This window comes from Rhamphochromis longiceps, linkage group LG10, assembly GCF_057381845.1.
Source record: "Rhamphochromis longiceps isolate RC_006_pf linkage group LG10, R_longiceps_female_GT1.1, whole genome shotgun sequence".
In the NCBI taxonomy this organism is placed as follows: Eukaryota; Metazoa; Chordata; class Actinopteri; order Cichliformes; family Cichlidae; genus Rhamphochromis; species Rhamphochromis longiceps.
Window position 1 is genome coordinate 31,942,285 of NC_140566.1, and position 15,411 is coordinate 31,957,695.

At 39.3% G+C, this 15,411-nt stretch overlaps 1 protein-coding gene and 1 long non-coding RNA gene across 2 annotated transcripts in view; one reads left to right on the forward strand and one right to left on the reverse strand.

The window, feature by feature from the left end:
- LOC146661223 (uncharacterized) overlaps positions 1-15,411 on the forward strand; it is a 513,791-nt gene that overhangs the window by 128,966 nt on the left and 369,414 nt on the right. The window lies entirely within an intron of this gene.
- The window catches only part of LOC146661224 (polypeptide N-acetylgalactosaminyltransferase 10-like), a 133,145-nt gene that overhangs the window by 11,908 nt on the left and 105,826 nt on the right, over positions 1-15,411 (reverse strand). Inside the window, exons 8-9 of the mRNA XM_085421321.1 lie at positions 8,954-9,061; positions 178-399 (exon numbers count right to left, since the gene is read on the reverse strand). Of these exons, the coding sequence (XP_085277447.1) occupies positions 178-399; positions 8,954-9,061 (330 nt within the window). The remainder of the gene's footprint in view (positions 1-177; positions 400-8,953; positions 9,062-15,411) is intronic.

A 15,411-nucleotide genomic window follows, 5' to 3' on the forward strand; every position in this document is an offset into this window, starting at 1 on the left:
CCTCTGGCACACAAAGTGGCATTTTAAAACTAAACTACATGAAGCTGAGAAAAAAATAGCTTCACATTACATATTCAAAGTACTCACTGTCATGACTTTCTAACACACATTTCTTGGTAGCTCTAGTTCCATCTTTCAATTAGGCTGCCTTTAATTAGAGGATAAGAGCAACTGTACCTCTCCCCATGCAGCAGCAGGAGGCTCCACAGGTGGGTAGTGCTTGGGCAGATCCCAGGCCACCTCACTCATGAACCACTTGAAGTTCTTGCAGTTGAGCCGGTTCCTCAGCTCCTTCTGCACAGTCATGTCTCCTGCCGACAGGTGGCGGTACTCAGGCCTGCGCTGGTAGATGTACTCAGCGTACTCGTCCATCCACACTTCTGCTACTCGCTTCAGGTTCTGAGATCAGAATGGTTTCTCAGTTAACTCTACAGTTACAGACCACATTTCACACTGTTAACTGTCAGAACAACAGACATCAAGTTTTCACACCAATCAAATAAATGACTATATTTATAAAAATGTTGTTGGTTCATTTATTGGCAAAAGCCGAGGCTCACAGAATAACTTTGCTACCATCAGGTTAGTTCTTTGTATATGCAGTAAATTCTTCTTTCAAATTCTGCTTCTTACACAACTACATGATCAAGTTCTGCACGAACTGGACCAACAAATACCCCAATTTGCTAAGCTGTCACAAACTGACTGACAGCAGTGATTTGTGTATGTAGTGCCTGAATTGGCTCATCAGACAGCAGCCTCTTTGGTTGACAATCAAGTAATGCAGGAAATGCAGTTAAAAGTAAAAAAAAATAATAATAAAAACATATATAGCACCTTTCAAGAAAAAAAAAAAACCCAAAACAAAGTGCTTCACAGAAGCTAAAACATAAAAACAAAAATCAACCAAAGGCAAGTTTAAAAAGATACGTTTTTAGCTGTTTTTAAAAGAGACCACCGAATCCACATATCTCAGGCTCAAAGGGAGAGAGTTCCACAGTCTAGGGGCCACAGTTACAAAAGCTCTGTTGCCTTTAGTTTTCAGCCTCGTGTGTTGGACAACCAGCAAGCCCTAATCACATGACCTCAGGGACCTGCTGGGAATGTATGGATGTAAAGGTTCCCTGATATATGTTGGTGCTTGTCCACGCAGAGCCTCGAATGTCAAGGTCAAAACCTTGAAGTGGATTCTGAATTTATTAGGGAGCCAGTGCAGCTGAATCAGCAGGGGTGTGACATGGGAGTACTTGGAGGACTTGGTCAGAAGCTTTGCAGCAGCGTTCTGAACAACTTACAGATGCTCCAAAGAGGCTTTATATAAACAAGCAAACAAAGAATTACAATAATCCAGACGAGATGAAACAAATGCATGAATGACAATTTATAATTCAAAAGTCAAAAGTTACACCGAGGTTCCTGATAGAAGGTTTGGCAAATGTAGCAAGTGGACCCAAGTTTTCCATAACACTAGATGCAAATCCTTTAGGAGCACAAACAAGGACTTCAGTCTTCCCCTCATTTAGTTGAACGAAGTTTTCAGCCATCCAACCTCTAATGGAGTCTAGGCACTTATGCAAAATCTGTAGCATGGAAACATCTTGGGCTTAAAGGAGATATATAAATGAATATCATCTGCATAGCAGTGATAAGAAATGTCCTTAAAAGTGCTCAATAAGTGCTGAAGAGGAAGTAAATACAACAAAAACAATAAAGGCCCCAAAACGGAACCTTGTGGCACACCATAGGCAAGAAAAGTAGAAGAGAAACTGTACTCAGAGGTAGCCACAGAAAAGGATCGTTCATGCAAATAAGATTCAAACCACTCCAAAGCAGACCCTGATATACCCAGCCAGTGTCTTAGCCTATCTAGCAGAACATGATGGTTCACAGTATCAAAGGCGGAGGTCCAACATCAACAAAATGGAGCATTTTCCTGCATCACATCTCATCAAAATGTTGTGGGAGACTAAGAGTTTTACTTCAAAGACGCCCAAGTTAACTTTACAACAACTTTCAGGTAGAGAAAGTTGTTTTTGTCTTTAAAGCCTTTATAGCCAATATTTCCTCTTTTTTCTTAATAACGTGGCTGTTTCAGTGTATTACAATTTGGGCTATTGGCTGCAACAAGTGTCCACATGCACATTACATTCCTTTGTGGCTACTAGTTGGTTACTAATGGATATTCCAGGCTTTGTTTGTGCAGGTAACCCTCTAATATATTTACCATCTTACCATATGTAAATCAATAATATATTTTGTTCCATAAAAGAGCCATGAAAGATTTCACAAAAGCTGCAAATAGGTGAAGAAATCTAATGAATTTTCTTTATGATAAATGCATTGATAAAAAGTCATGAAATATGTTAGAAATTTAAATATTTGTGAAGTTTCAGTTTTTCAAAGTCATCTAATGAGAAACTGGACCAATTGTACTTGCGTCTATTCCCTAACCAACCACCAGTTTGATCATCAAAGTGGTGAAATTCCCTTTAGATTAATTCCAGACTCGTAATCTGCAGAACAGCTATCTGAGATTCTGTGTTAGTTTTGTCACGCTGTGCAGCACATTTAATATTCTCCCCTATGCCTTTTTTTTTCTGCTTTTGCTGTCTGAAAATATTTGTAATAAATATATAAATAAATAAAATCTGCTTTAATGTCTTACAGTTAGCTGGCCTGTTAGCTAAATTCCTGCCTTTCTGGGCATCGTGTCTTCACTGCAACAAACAAAGCCATCATTTGTACATCCTGCCACCCTTGAAGTTTTGATTGATTTGACATGACAAAATGATCAAAGCCGCTCAGTAGAAAGGAGGCCAGTCATCATACAGGACCTGTCATCGTGCCCCGGGAGGCGAGAGATGAAAAAAGTACCTTGTCTCTAGTCACGAAAGCAGATATAACACTGAACTGAATTATGTGCTAATTTACAAGGTGCCTTTATAAAGGATGAAAAACTGTCTGTTTCTTTTCTTTTTTTCTATATACTTGGTGTTGGGAAGCTGTTACGCCTAATTAGGTCTCTAATGACATTACACATGGATCTGAAACATTCTTTGTAGCTTTATGAAATAAGAAAATCTGAAATCAGCTGTGAGACTGGCTTGGCTTTAACAGAAGAAAAGGAGCAATATGCATAATGTGAGTTGATGTTGTGAATCCACACTTAAGTATTACTGCTTTGTCAATTCAACTTGTTTTTATTTTATATTTATATACTGATGACATTATTCACTAAAGATTGAAAAGATGAATTATCAGGAAAGAAAAACCCAAATGCCAACTGCATTCATTCTTCCTCTTTACTCAGAGGGGGGGCATCTTCTTTTGATGCACTACAGTGGCTCCACCTTTTCTCCTCCCCTAAAGAAACCCAAAGGTCAAAGTCACCACTCCAACCAGATTTAAGGGCTAATATGCCTTGGGAATAACCATTTCGATAACCCCAACCTTAAGGTGAAATTCTTAGAAAAAGTGGTAATTTTAAGACTTTTCTTGGTATTTCATCACTAAGAGCTACTCTTAGTGCAAGGAAGTATTGGAGAATAAAAAATAAGGATTACGAAACAAGAAGCCCTTCTGAAAAAGTGAAACACGTAAAGGTCTGATTTAATGTCTTTTTACAAGATCACATCTTGAAAAAATAATTGCTAAAATCATGAGGAAAAACAATTTTTTTTTTTAAACCATCAGATACTGATAGAAAACCAAGGAGGAAAAAAAAATAGAATATGGACTTACTGCAAGCTACATAAACAAAACAAATAAACAGAATATATCCATGTAGGTTGTTTGGGCAAACAAGATGCTTCTTTAGTTTTTATAAGCCGACAGAGTTCCAGATATTTAACTGCTAGCGGAGTTGTGTTGGTTGCTTCATGTGGTGCTGGTAATATCATTGCACAACCACATCCATTACGTTATTCGCCTGAACGATAGGTGCATGGCACGATTGTGCACGGCACGATTGTGCACTCGGCAAACGCACCGTTGGCACAACCTGCCAGGTTATAAAAATCAAGATGTGCACGACCCGTTGAAAACAGCAGCTAACGACAGTAGCGGTGTCGTCAATTTCATGTCAAATTTGTCATATGGTGCTGGTTGCAAGGCACTGAGATTTCCTGACCTACCATATCTTAAGATGTTGGTCATTATGTGAATCATTTGAGAGACACTGTAGAATCTACACATGTCAAGATGCGAGTAGAGCTCGAATCACCCGAGAAGACTTCCAGGACTTCTTGGTACAACATTGAACACTCGGATCCTCAAAAGAGTTTCCCTTCTCTGTGTAGGTGGAGTAAGTGCACAGGACAATAGAAGTCTTGAGAATTTGAGAGAGGAGTAAAGGACTCCATCAATGTCCACTGTGAACCGTCGCTCAACAGAGATTGTTATAAGATCTAATGAGAGCAACTTAAAATGAACAAGAACACCCAAATATAAGACATCAGCTACAAAGAATGCATTATTTATTGTACATTTAGGCCACTAAATTATACATGTAGTGACATAAGCTCACAGAAAAAGCCCCACCCTTTTTGTCTCATTATAAGAGCATTAATATTCATGACTAAGAGGCATAAAACAGGTGAGGAGGAGAGAAATCCGATGCAAAATGAGCGACAGTAATGGCAGCACAGACAACATCTGACACAGGTTCTTTAAGCCTGCTTTGAGTTGCAAACATAAAAGCCTGAGCAATGCGAAATCCATCCATCTGAAGCCTTTGAGGCGTCAGCCTCTGGGGTGCGCACGCATGCCTGGGAGTATAGATGGTAGCAGCCTTGGAGGCAGGGATGGTGAAAGGAATGAGAATACAAGTTCAGCAATCCTCCCAGGAAGGAATAAATACAAATCCTCCAACCCTCGGAGGTACAGATGTAGTGAAGAAAAGCTTCCAGCCACACACACACAGGCACACATAAAATCCCTGTAGCAAAGCTCATCGCCTGCAGCAAAACTCAAGCTCTGTGCTCCCTAGGTGAAGTGCAGTTCAGTGGTTCTATCTTCCTGTGTGCCGACTGGACTTAGCGGGGGCTGAGATTCCCTGATGTGCACACACATACGTGCACACAAAACTCTATAAATATGTCTGGAGATCCTTTGTTCTCTTTATCTGTACCTGCTGAAATGCTTCTCTCACCACGATACTTAAAAAAAAATCAACATAAATGAAAAAAAAAAAAAAAGTCTTGAAGGTTTAATTCTTTCCTGAGGCAAAAGATTTTTAGAGCACGGGAGAAGTGTCTCTTAGTGAGCCATGACTAAATCCTTACACAAACCAAAGTCTTTATTGAGTCCTGTTAAGGGAATTCTTCAGTCCGTTAGTTCTGCATGTCTAGATATACATTCTGGATTTTGTGCAGCAGATCTCTACTATTAAAACTGAAACAGTTAAGGCACTCTGATGGACTGGTGACTGCTCCAGGGTGTATCCGCCTCGCACACTATGGGAGCTGGGACAGACTCTGGCCTCCCTGCAACCCTAAGTTTGATAAAAGTGGCGGGGGGGAAAAGGGTGGATGTTTAGAATGATAAGCTTTTTACTGGGAAAACTCTTTTTACTCAGTTGGGGTTGGTTCAGTTGCTTTGAAGTGAGAGCCACAAACAGTGTGTCATCAACAGCAGGTGGTGTCAAGCTGCCAAGCAGACGGGAGCATTGACCGGCACCGGAACTAAAGTCATGGACTGTTGACGACACAGTCAGCAACAAAATGGATTTTAGCCACCTAAGGGAAATCAATAGTGGTTTAAGTTTATGCCCTATTTACCCACAAAGCCAGAGCACATCATCAGATTGACAACCCCGCCCCCCCAGCAATTTTACCACACAAAATCTTAAACTTTTTCCACCTCCTGCTGTTTTGATTGGTTATTTTATATTATGGTGTCACATTGTGACATTTAACATTTTGGGGTTATGAATTGTTAGCCGTCTGCTGTCTTCCTGCATGTTGCAGGAGAACTTTATGCTTCAGTGAGCAGAGGGATAGAGGGGTGGATTTGCACAAGTCGAATGTTTGCGAAATAGTCGAAGCTCTAATCCAGCGCTATCAAACTCATTTTACATGGTGGGGTACATAAAGTCCAAATATGATCTTAAATAAGAAATGTCTGTTAGTAAGACGACTGTGAAACTGCCAAAAACACAGCTAAAAATGCAAATTTATGCCCTCCTTGGCAGTTTTCACACTTTGCAAAGTCATGCAATGGGCTGTTTGATTACGTGATTATGTTTGCTGTGTTTGACACCCCTGCACTAATCTATTGATTTGTGTTCCTCACACAACATTATACTTGTGCTGCTAAATGAAATTTTCCATCATTTTGCTGATCATACTAGAGCTCGAGTTGACTTGATTTATTTTGATATGATATATAGAAATAAATATCTAGCTCCATCTCTCTGAATGTTTTGTTGGAGGATATATTTGAAGTTATGTTTTCCAAAACAACTGACACATTCTCATAAATTTAGAACTTCTAAATTTATCTTCATAAATTTAGAACTAATCCATTATAAAATATACAGAAGCAGTTCTTTGTAGTTGTTGTTGTTTTTTCCCCCCCAGTCCCTACTGAAGAGTCTGGACAACACAAATGATCCAAAATACGCTCAGTGATTGTTACTGTCATTTGGAGGGGGTCATGTCTGTGGAAGTGAACATGTATATATATAGTAATGAGACTTGGGCACTCTCAAATTTGCCAGCCATGTACAGTAAGTATTTACTTATATAAGGATGTTATTCAGTGTCTATTAAACACTGGTCAGTGTTTTTCACACCAATGTTTAAAAAAAGAAAAATCACAAATAAAAAGTAAACAAAACAAAACAAAAAATAACAGCTTAAGAGCACTTTGTAAATTGTGCTAACCAACCTTATGCTTTTAGAGCTGAACTGATAACTAAGGTCCACAAAACAGAGGTAAATCTTAAAGTGCTGTTTGTGTGTGACAGCGCTTTGTGTCATTATCATGTAAGTCATTTTAAAAATGACTTACATGATAATGACATGTGGAGAAAAAAAATATACTAAAAAACAAAACAAGAAAATGCCAATCTTTTCTCCCCCCAAGCTGACATACAAAAAAAGCTCTGTAGATCTCTCTCTCTCACACACACACACACACACACACACACACACACACACACACACACACACACACACACACACACACACACACACACAAAAACACCTTCCACTCTTCCTAACATTTTTTCCGTCAGATCTTCTATCAGGTGTGTTTGAAAACAGATATAAATGAAGAGCCATACATGCCGAACATGAAGATTTTTTGTTATATTATTTACATTTTTACAATAAGCCATGGCCAAAATAAAATATACCAGCTAATACCAAAATTAAAAATTAAAATGAAATACAACAGTTGGTCAGTGACTTCAGCCATCACTGTGTGGTACAAAAAGAGCCTTTGGTGTTCAGAGTTATCTTGACCTAAGATCGCGCTAATTCATCTAGTCTAATGGGGCAAGTCAGTAGTAAATAAAAACCTGTATTATTATTTGATTCTTTGTAAACTAGTAGAGAAATCAACAAAAACCAGATTCATAACAGCCCCAGGTACAGTCAATACTTTTATACTGTTAAAACCAGCCTGTTTGTTTGCTATCAGTATTCAATACAGCCTCACTGTGGGGCTAATGGTCAGACCAAGAAGGCAAAAACCGAGGCCAAAGGGATTAATTACATATTCATCTGAGCCAAACAGAGCCAGGTGTCAGAATGAGGCTGAGTCATGCATAATGAATAATGTTCAGCTACAGGCCAGAAAGCCATTTTTAACACTTCTCATACTGTTTCACAGTGTTAAAGCTGCCATGGAATAAAGAAAGAATTTTCTCATAATTAGCTCCCCTAAGTTGTATGCTGTGTGTGTAGGTGACAACTTTTAGAAATGCAAAGTAAAGGAAACAAAAGCTGCTAAAAGCCTGCATCACACTCACAGCGGCTTGCAATTCAGTGGTCTTTTCATGTAATGCTAGCCTTCAGTATTGAGTAGATGGTAGATTTTGGATAGTAATCGGGTTTTTACGCCCAGTCACAGATAGGAGTTGTTAATGCTAATGCTTCTGCAACCTCCCAGGAAGGGTTGAGCGATGTGTTAAAAGTATCCAACTGCCACCATCAGTGCAGTAATCACAGGCTGCTGATGTTTGTGTGTGCATGGCAACGATCATTCCCCCATTTCACTGAGAGACTTAAATGAAGAACTTTGAGATGATGGAGTTAAATGAAGAAACAGGTGGAGGTCATGCATGTCAACCGAGTTCGAAAGCAGGGTTTGTGAAATAGCTGCAACTTTTAATACATTCATGCACAAAAACACAAATCAGTGTAACAGTTTTTATACGATGGCCCAACATTTAATGTCCCTGATCACGATTTTTGTCTGTCTGTTGTTTACCGAGTTGTGTCCAAATACACATCAATATTGCGCGTAGACGGAGACGTGAAGAAATCCACTTTTGGAGGTTGGAAGGAGTTTAACACTCACACTAGAGACCAAAGTTGAAGTCATACACATTATAGATTTTCACACAACATCTGTAGAGCCCAACCAATGCAGCATTATTAAGACTGATACTGATATTTAGTTATTTAAACCTGATTCGGATTTTGTTTCCTTTCATATTAAAGAAACTAATGGATTTCCTTTGCATTTACTTTGTGTAGTTATTCATTACACTCTGCTCAGCACCACCTAGACTGACTGGTTATTATGTTTGTGGCGCTCCAAAGCGCATTGGCTTTTGTTGTTTGGACAGTAAAGAGAAGAAAGGGTTTTTGAGGTGAGAAATTCCTAACCGACACCTCTGCACAAGGCAAGACATTTCACCATGAGGTCACTGAACAAATACAAGGCACCAGAAATGGAAAACATCAAGCTTTCCCATAATGCTTAAGACAGATCTGAGACTTACCCTGGCAAGGCTGACACCACCAGGAACTTTGTAGGGGACATACTTCCTGTAGATGTGCCCAACCCTGGAGCAAGGAATGTCCTCCATCCGACCACCACACATCCACACCTACAGAGAGAGAGACGGGGACTCAGCAGTGATAAAGATCATATCTGAGAGTGAATTTGTGTAACTGAACAGCCTGGAATTGAGAGGGGCAGATGAGGTTAACATTTCCGAGATGAAACAAACTATGTGAGAAAGACAAAATGTGGGAAGACACGACCAGGAAAAAGCAACTGAGAGTAGACAAGGTCAAAACATAAAAGGAAAAAAAAGGATAAATGGGAGAAGTAGGAGAGGGACCTTTAAACTGAAGAAGGGTAGGGACTGTATAGGGTACGCACAGGGGTGCAAGGTATGCTGACTTGGTCATGAAATCCTGGAGAGAGGAACAAAAGCAGCAGGTTCAAGTAGCACAAAGAGAGTTGAAAACTTCAAATAACTACAGATATGGATCCTATTTTATAAAGGACTGCAGAGGTGATAGAACTTTGTGCAATCTAGAAACACATGAACTTTTTTCAGAGACCAAAGAGAGGAAATTACACCGAAGAGAATGAGACAAGTCAATCATGCTTAGCTAAATGACAAAGACTCAAATTGGATTTGGTATGCTACTTAGCAAAAGCAGAGCTACCTTTCAAGTCTACAGGGTGTGAAAATCTAGTAATTTAAAACTAGAATTTAAGTGATTAGACACTTTAAATTAATGAGAAGACTTTGGGGTCAAAAGTTTGACTATATGAACTTTTGACCCCAAAGAGTTCGGGATTATCTTTTTTACATTACAAGCTTTGAATTTATTCTCTCAGTGTGCTGTTGATGTCAACCCGTTTTTTATTTAGCTGAATGATGCAGACGTGTAACAGTTGAAAGAAATTAATTATTACCACCTATTAATTAATTACCACCTAATTATCAGAGTTTTGGTATCAACCATAAAATGTAGTCTGATCTTAATCTAAGTCTCAATTATGCACAAACACAATCTGACTAACAGATAAACGTGTCGATAAAATATGCAAGAAAAAAAACTAATAAAGATTCAGCTGAAACATTAACACAGTGTGCTGCACAATAACGATCAAACTAATATCCAATACAGATGTGTTTAGGCTACAACATGTTACTTAGAAATGTGTGCTGCTGACTTCTCCACAAGCTACTGGGAATTAGATGTTCCAGTTAAGGAGATCGGATGGGACATGTGGGTTGTAGAGGTGTTCTCGTCTATATATAGACATGCAAAAATCTGCTCTTCCAAACAAACTAGTGTAACTCATTTTCATAGCACCTTAGAAAACTAACATCAATACCAGTGAATGAAATACCAATAAATATTTGGCCCGTTTAGCCAGTTTAAGGCTTACATACTAGTTGATTATGAATATTATGGACAAAGCATTTCAGGAGATTAGGGAAGAAGATCAAAATCTGTCTAAAAGCCAGATTAAAATACATCTACTTTAAATCAGGATTTAAGATTTATGTAAGATTTTATTGAGTGTACTTTATATGAGATCTCCACCAAAACCTCCCATGACCTTTACAGCACACTGTCCTCCATATCCGCCTAAATCTTGCATTCCTCCTACTTCTGTCGTGACTTGAACCTCTGAAGCCTGAACGTCTGATGATATAACAGTCATAATATGCTGTCTTTATACAATTTGAAATTCAGACACTTTAATCTAGAAAAGTCTTCCTTGCCTTCGGCTGAAGGTCAAGACATTTTCTGAAAGAAACCTCTCTGGTGATGAAGATAGAGGCTGTATTTAAGCTCAGGCATATAGTAACGAGAGCAAAATTATAATTTCCCACCTGAATGTTGTTATACTCTCATTCCCCTCCCGATTCTCCAGAGTGGACATCAGCTGGCTGCTATTTCAATTCAATTACTCCTTGTCAAGTTTGTTGCATCGCTCCAGCTTGGACAAACAGAATCGGGGGAAATAAGAGATTGAATCTACCCTCTCCACACTGTGCTGTAGGGGGGAAAAGTCTGACCTGCTGCACTGGTGCCTTCCATCCCCTTTATCCCTGCACTGAAGCACTTGAGCTTAATAACAGGGGCGCCCCACCGCAGGAGGGATCAAGAGCTCGGGTTCAGTGGCAGTCAGATTAAATTAAAAGTCTTATCACTCACCTCTAACACCTCAACCTCTACAATCTGCTCGCCTCAAAACATGAACACCAGAAACCACAGCACGGCGGCCCAGAGCAGCTTTAAAAGCTGTGTCCTTTTAAAGTACCATCTTGTTTATATAGCTCCTTTCAAAAACAAATTATAGAATGCAATTACACTGGCATAATGCTGAAGGCCCCAACACCTCAATAATATAATTCCATACACATAATCAATCTGATTATACCTGACTTTTGGCACTAACTTACATCTGAAAAGTAAAGTGAGGAATGGTTACCTTAATGAGAGAAAGGGAATCCTTCTTAATGTATTAAGAAGATATTTTGGCTCTGCACTCCAACTGCAGTGGTGCTACGGATCGATGTTTTTTAGGAGAAGATGCCAAGAAATCTAGCATGCCAAGAAATCTAGCATACCAACAAAAAGGACCCGGGAAAAGAATGCAAACGAGTAAACATGGATGAAAGCAATGTAGCTCTTAAATTATTTTTAACAAATCAGCATTGCAAATGTCTCTTGAAGGGCTTTGATGTCTTTTCATTTAAAAGGACAAAGAGGGAAGGAAACGCTATAGCAACAACAGTATGATGGAAGAATGAGTCTCTTTTTTTAGTCCAAATAAAACTAATCTCACCCAAGAATCTCTCAATCTTCCTGTTACCAACTCAAAGCTTTAGTCACTAAATCCATTAACCTTTCATGCAGAGTTTGCTTGCCCAATTAAGCAAAAAATGAACGGCGCATTTATTTAAAGATGAATGGTGTCTGCTAGTAAAGCCTGATGCACAGAAAATGTGTGTGTGGTTCATAAAACTCCTTTCAAGCTTTCACAGCTGTCAGCCGGGCAGCAGTGTTCATCAGCCAGCAAATGGTTTAAAGTTGTGAGTTCATATATTTTTTCCTCCTACATTTGTTTTTAGACCACCTCTAAACTGAAAACTGAACCACAGCTCTTCATCTGCTGATCAGCAGCAAGTTTTGATGCTGCTGATGTCAGAATTCAAATGAACTGTGTTTTTTTAAAATGAACCAAGGCACAACAGCCACACCTAGACCCATGTACAGAACTGGGAGGGCAACAACGACAAGAGTCAAGCTTGAAAAGAACAAAGAGAAACTGAGGTGAAAAAGATAACCGACGGCTAGGATAGCAGTCAGAAGAACGAAACAACAACAGCATTTTGTAAGAAACGTGGCAGTTATCTTGGCTGTAGCTACATGGTAGCATAGCTAGAATCAAACAAAGTCTTTATGATTTTGTTTGTTTAAAAACAGGTTTTGTAATACAACCATGTGATCCGACTGATTGCGGTTGTTACAAGCCTCTGACCGGTATCAAGAACAATGAGGCTGCAGTCTCCTGCATGCAGCGGCTCTAAAACATGGAGCGCTGTAATGTAATAGTAACAAAAGACTAAACCCACTTTATCTTTGAAGGATTTTTATTTTTAACTAGTGCTGTCAACATTAATCTCGTTAACATGACGTTAATGCCATAACCGCATTAATGCGGCAAATCTCTGTTAGAGAGTTACTGCAGATCGCCCCGCGTGTGGGGCTGCACGGTGTCAACGCGTTAGCGCAGTTAGCTCATAAACGTCATTTTAATGAGATGACAGCACTATTTTTAACATTTGACCTTTCTTAGTGTTCATATGGATCAACCACTCCTAAGAGCAACCCTTTGCCTTATTGTTTAGCTTCTCCCTGTATATTATTATTGTGCTTTTGAATTTGCTCGTGCGTCATTTAGCTGGAGTATTTTTCTTGTCATTCCGTAGTGACGTCCAATAGATAAAAGGTAAGTGTTGAACTTGCATTTGATAGCATTTAACTGCAACTACAAATTTATAGTCAAAGAGATGTTGATGCAAGTGAAAGAACCCATGATTAGGCTCTGTATGATGACATTAAGTTGTTAGGCCTCCATCACTCAGGCCCAGAGATCTGCAAGTGATCATGGCGACCAAGTTTGCATCTAGTTGCATGAAAGACACCAGCTTGTTTGCGAACACTGACCAGAGTGATTTCAAGTGTTTCTCATGTTCCACTGCTGCTTGGCCAGTAGTTGGTGAGTGTTTGCAGACAAGTTGAGGTCTGCAAAGTAACTACGGACAACCGGAGCAACTGGGCAAATAAGTCAAAGAGATTATTGATGCAAAATTATAGTATCAGCTTATGTTTAGCACTGAAAGAAATTCAGGAACCTAACCAAAAACTTGTGGAGATGTGGAAAAAATGGTTATTTATTTGACTGAACTAATGCTAATATAATAATGTAAATATATATTCTACCAACAGAATTAAAGTCTTAGAGATAAATCAATGCATGCTTTGACTACAGGGCAGGGCAGCACGGTGGCACGGTGGTTAGCACTGTTGCCGCACAGCAAGAAGGTCCTGAGTTCAATTCCACCATCAGGCTGGGGTCTTTCTGTGTGTTTGTGTGGGTTCCCTCCGGGTACTCCGGCTTCCTCCCACCGTCCAAAGACATGCAGCTTGTGGGGATAGGTTAATTGGAAAATCCAAATTGCCATTGTGTGAATGTGCGAGTGAATGTGAGTGCGAATGGTTGTCTGTCCCTGTGTGTTAGCCCTGCGACAGACTGGCGACCTGTCCAGGGTGTACCCCGCCTCTCGCCCTATGACAGCTGGGATAGGCTCCAGCGCCCCCCCGCGACCCTGAAAAGGAAAAGCGGAAGCGAATGGATGGATGGATGGATGCTTTGACTATTTTTTTATTTTTTTTTTTTGGGCATTTGTCAAGGAGTTTTTGCGTTTACAACAGCGGTCCCCAACCCCTGGGCCTCGGACCGGTACCGGTCCGTGAGTCATTTGGTACCGGGCCGCGAGAGTTGAGGCTCAGGTGTGAAATGTATAATTTTCAGGGTTTTTATCGGTTTTCAGTGTTATTGTTATCGTTTTTATCGTTAGCTCTGTTTTCCTGGGTCTTTTCACGTGTGTTATGAATAAATCTTCTTTTTTTCGGTACCGGTACTAGTTTTATTTTGTTGTATTTATCCGCGACACCTTAAAGGCCGGTCCATGAAAATATTGTCGGACATAAACCGGTCCGTGCCACAAAAAAGGTTGGGGACCGCTGGTTTACAAAATTATTACCACCATCTAAAATGTATGCCACGGTTGTCCTAAACTAACAATATTGCTCTTTACTAATCCAGCAGTTTGCAAAAGCTCAAAATTGTTGTTATCCATGAATTTGACCAGATTAGTTATTTACTCATCTAAAAATCAGTTTTAGTAGATTACGCTTGATTAATTTCCAACTTCTCAGAGACATCCAGTATGCTGGCTCAAGTTTAGTTATAAGAATATGAACTCAGTTGGTTTTATATAATAAATAGTAACAATTTTAGTCTTAAACATGTTTGAAATATTTCTGTATAGTATACTAACTAATAGTGTTCCCTTGTTTTTATGACAGATGCTCTAATAAATTTGTAAATCTATGTATATAATGATGTAAAAAATATATATTTTTTTCCCTTTGGTCATAAATGTTGCCTATGTGAAAGTAAAACTTTTCACATAGGCAACATTTCATGCAAGGCATACGTTAAAATTTCTCTTATTCCGTATCAATAGCAAAATGGCATTATGTTAATATGAAGAGGCAGTCACAAGTAAAACTGTTTTGATGGAAAATTAGATTTAAGTGTTCAATTTGTATAAACAACAATGCCTCTGTGCTGGAAATTTCACTCTAAGGAACAATCGCAGTACTATCACACAGGAGCATATGTCCAATTTCATCAAACTACACAGCAGTGGCCTTTGTGTCTAATTGAGTGAGACGACAAAAGTCCTTACTCATTCAAACCAGAATTCAATTATTGTGACGGGCCGTTTTGTCTGTCCGGCGCACACAGAGAGGAGGGGGAGACCACTGCTTAACATACTGGCCAAGTCGCAAGCAGTTATGGCTGTGTTGTAGAATAATTCATGGTGAAGTACCAGACAAAAACATAATCTAATAGGGACTTCTGAGTATGATTAATGTGGAGAGTTGTAGATGCAACAGATTATATTTGGCTCATGAGTTGAAACCACAATGAGGGAAGCACCATTTGCTTTACAAGTCTTTTAGCTGCTTAGTTAAAGAGATACGGGGAAAACCAAAGAGAGGGAAGCACATGGGACCAAAATTCTTTAAAAGCTGTTTAATGTCAAAATATAGTAATGCTGAGCATATGAGCATTAAAATCAGTAAGCGCTTATTAAGAAGGAGGTGGTTCAGGAAAAATGAAAAA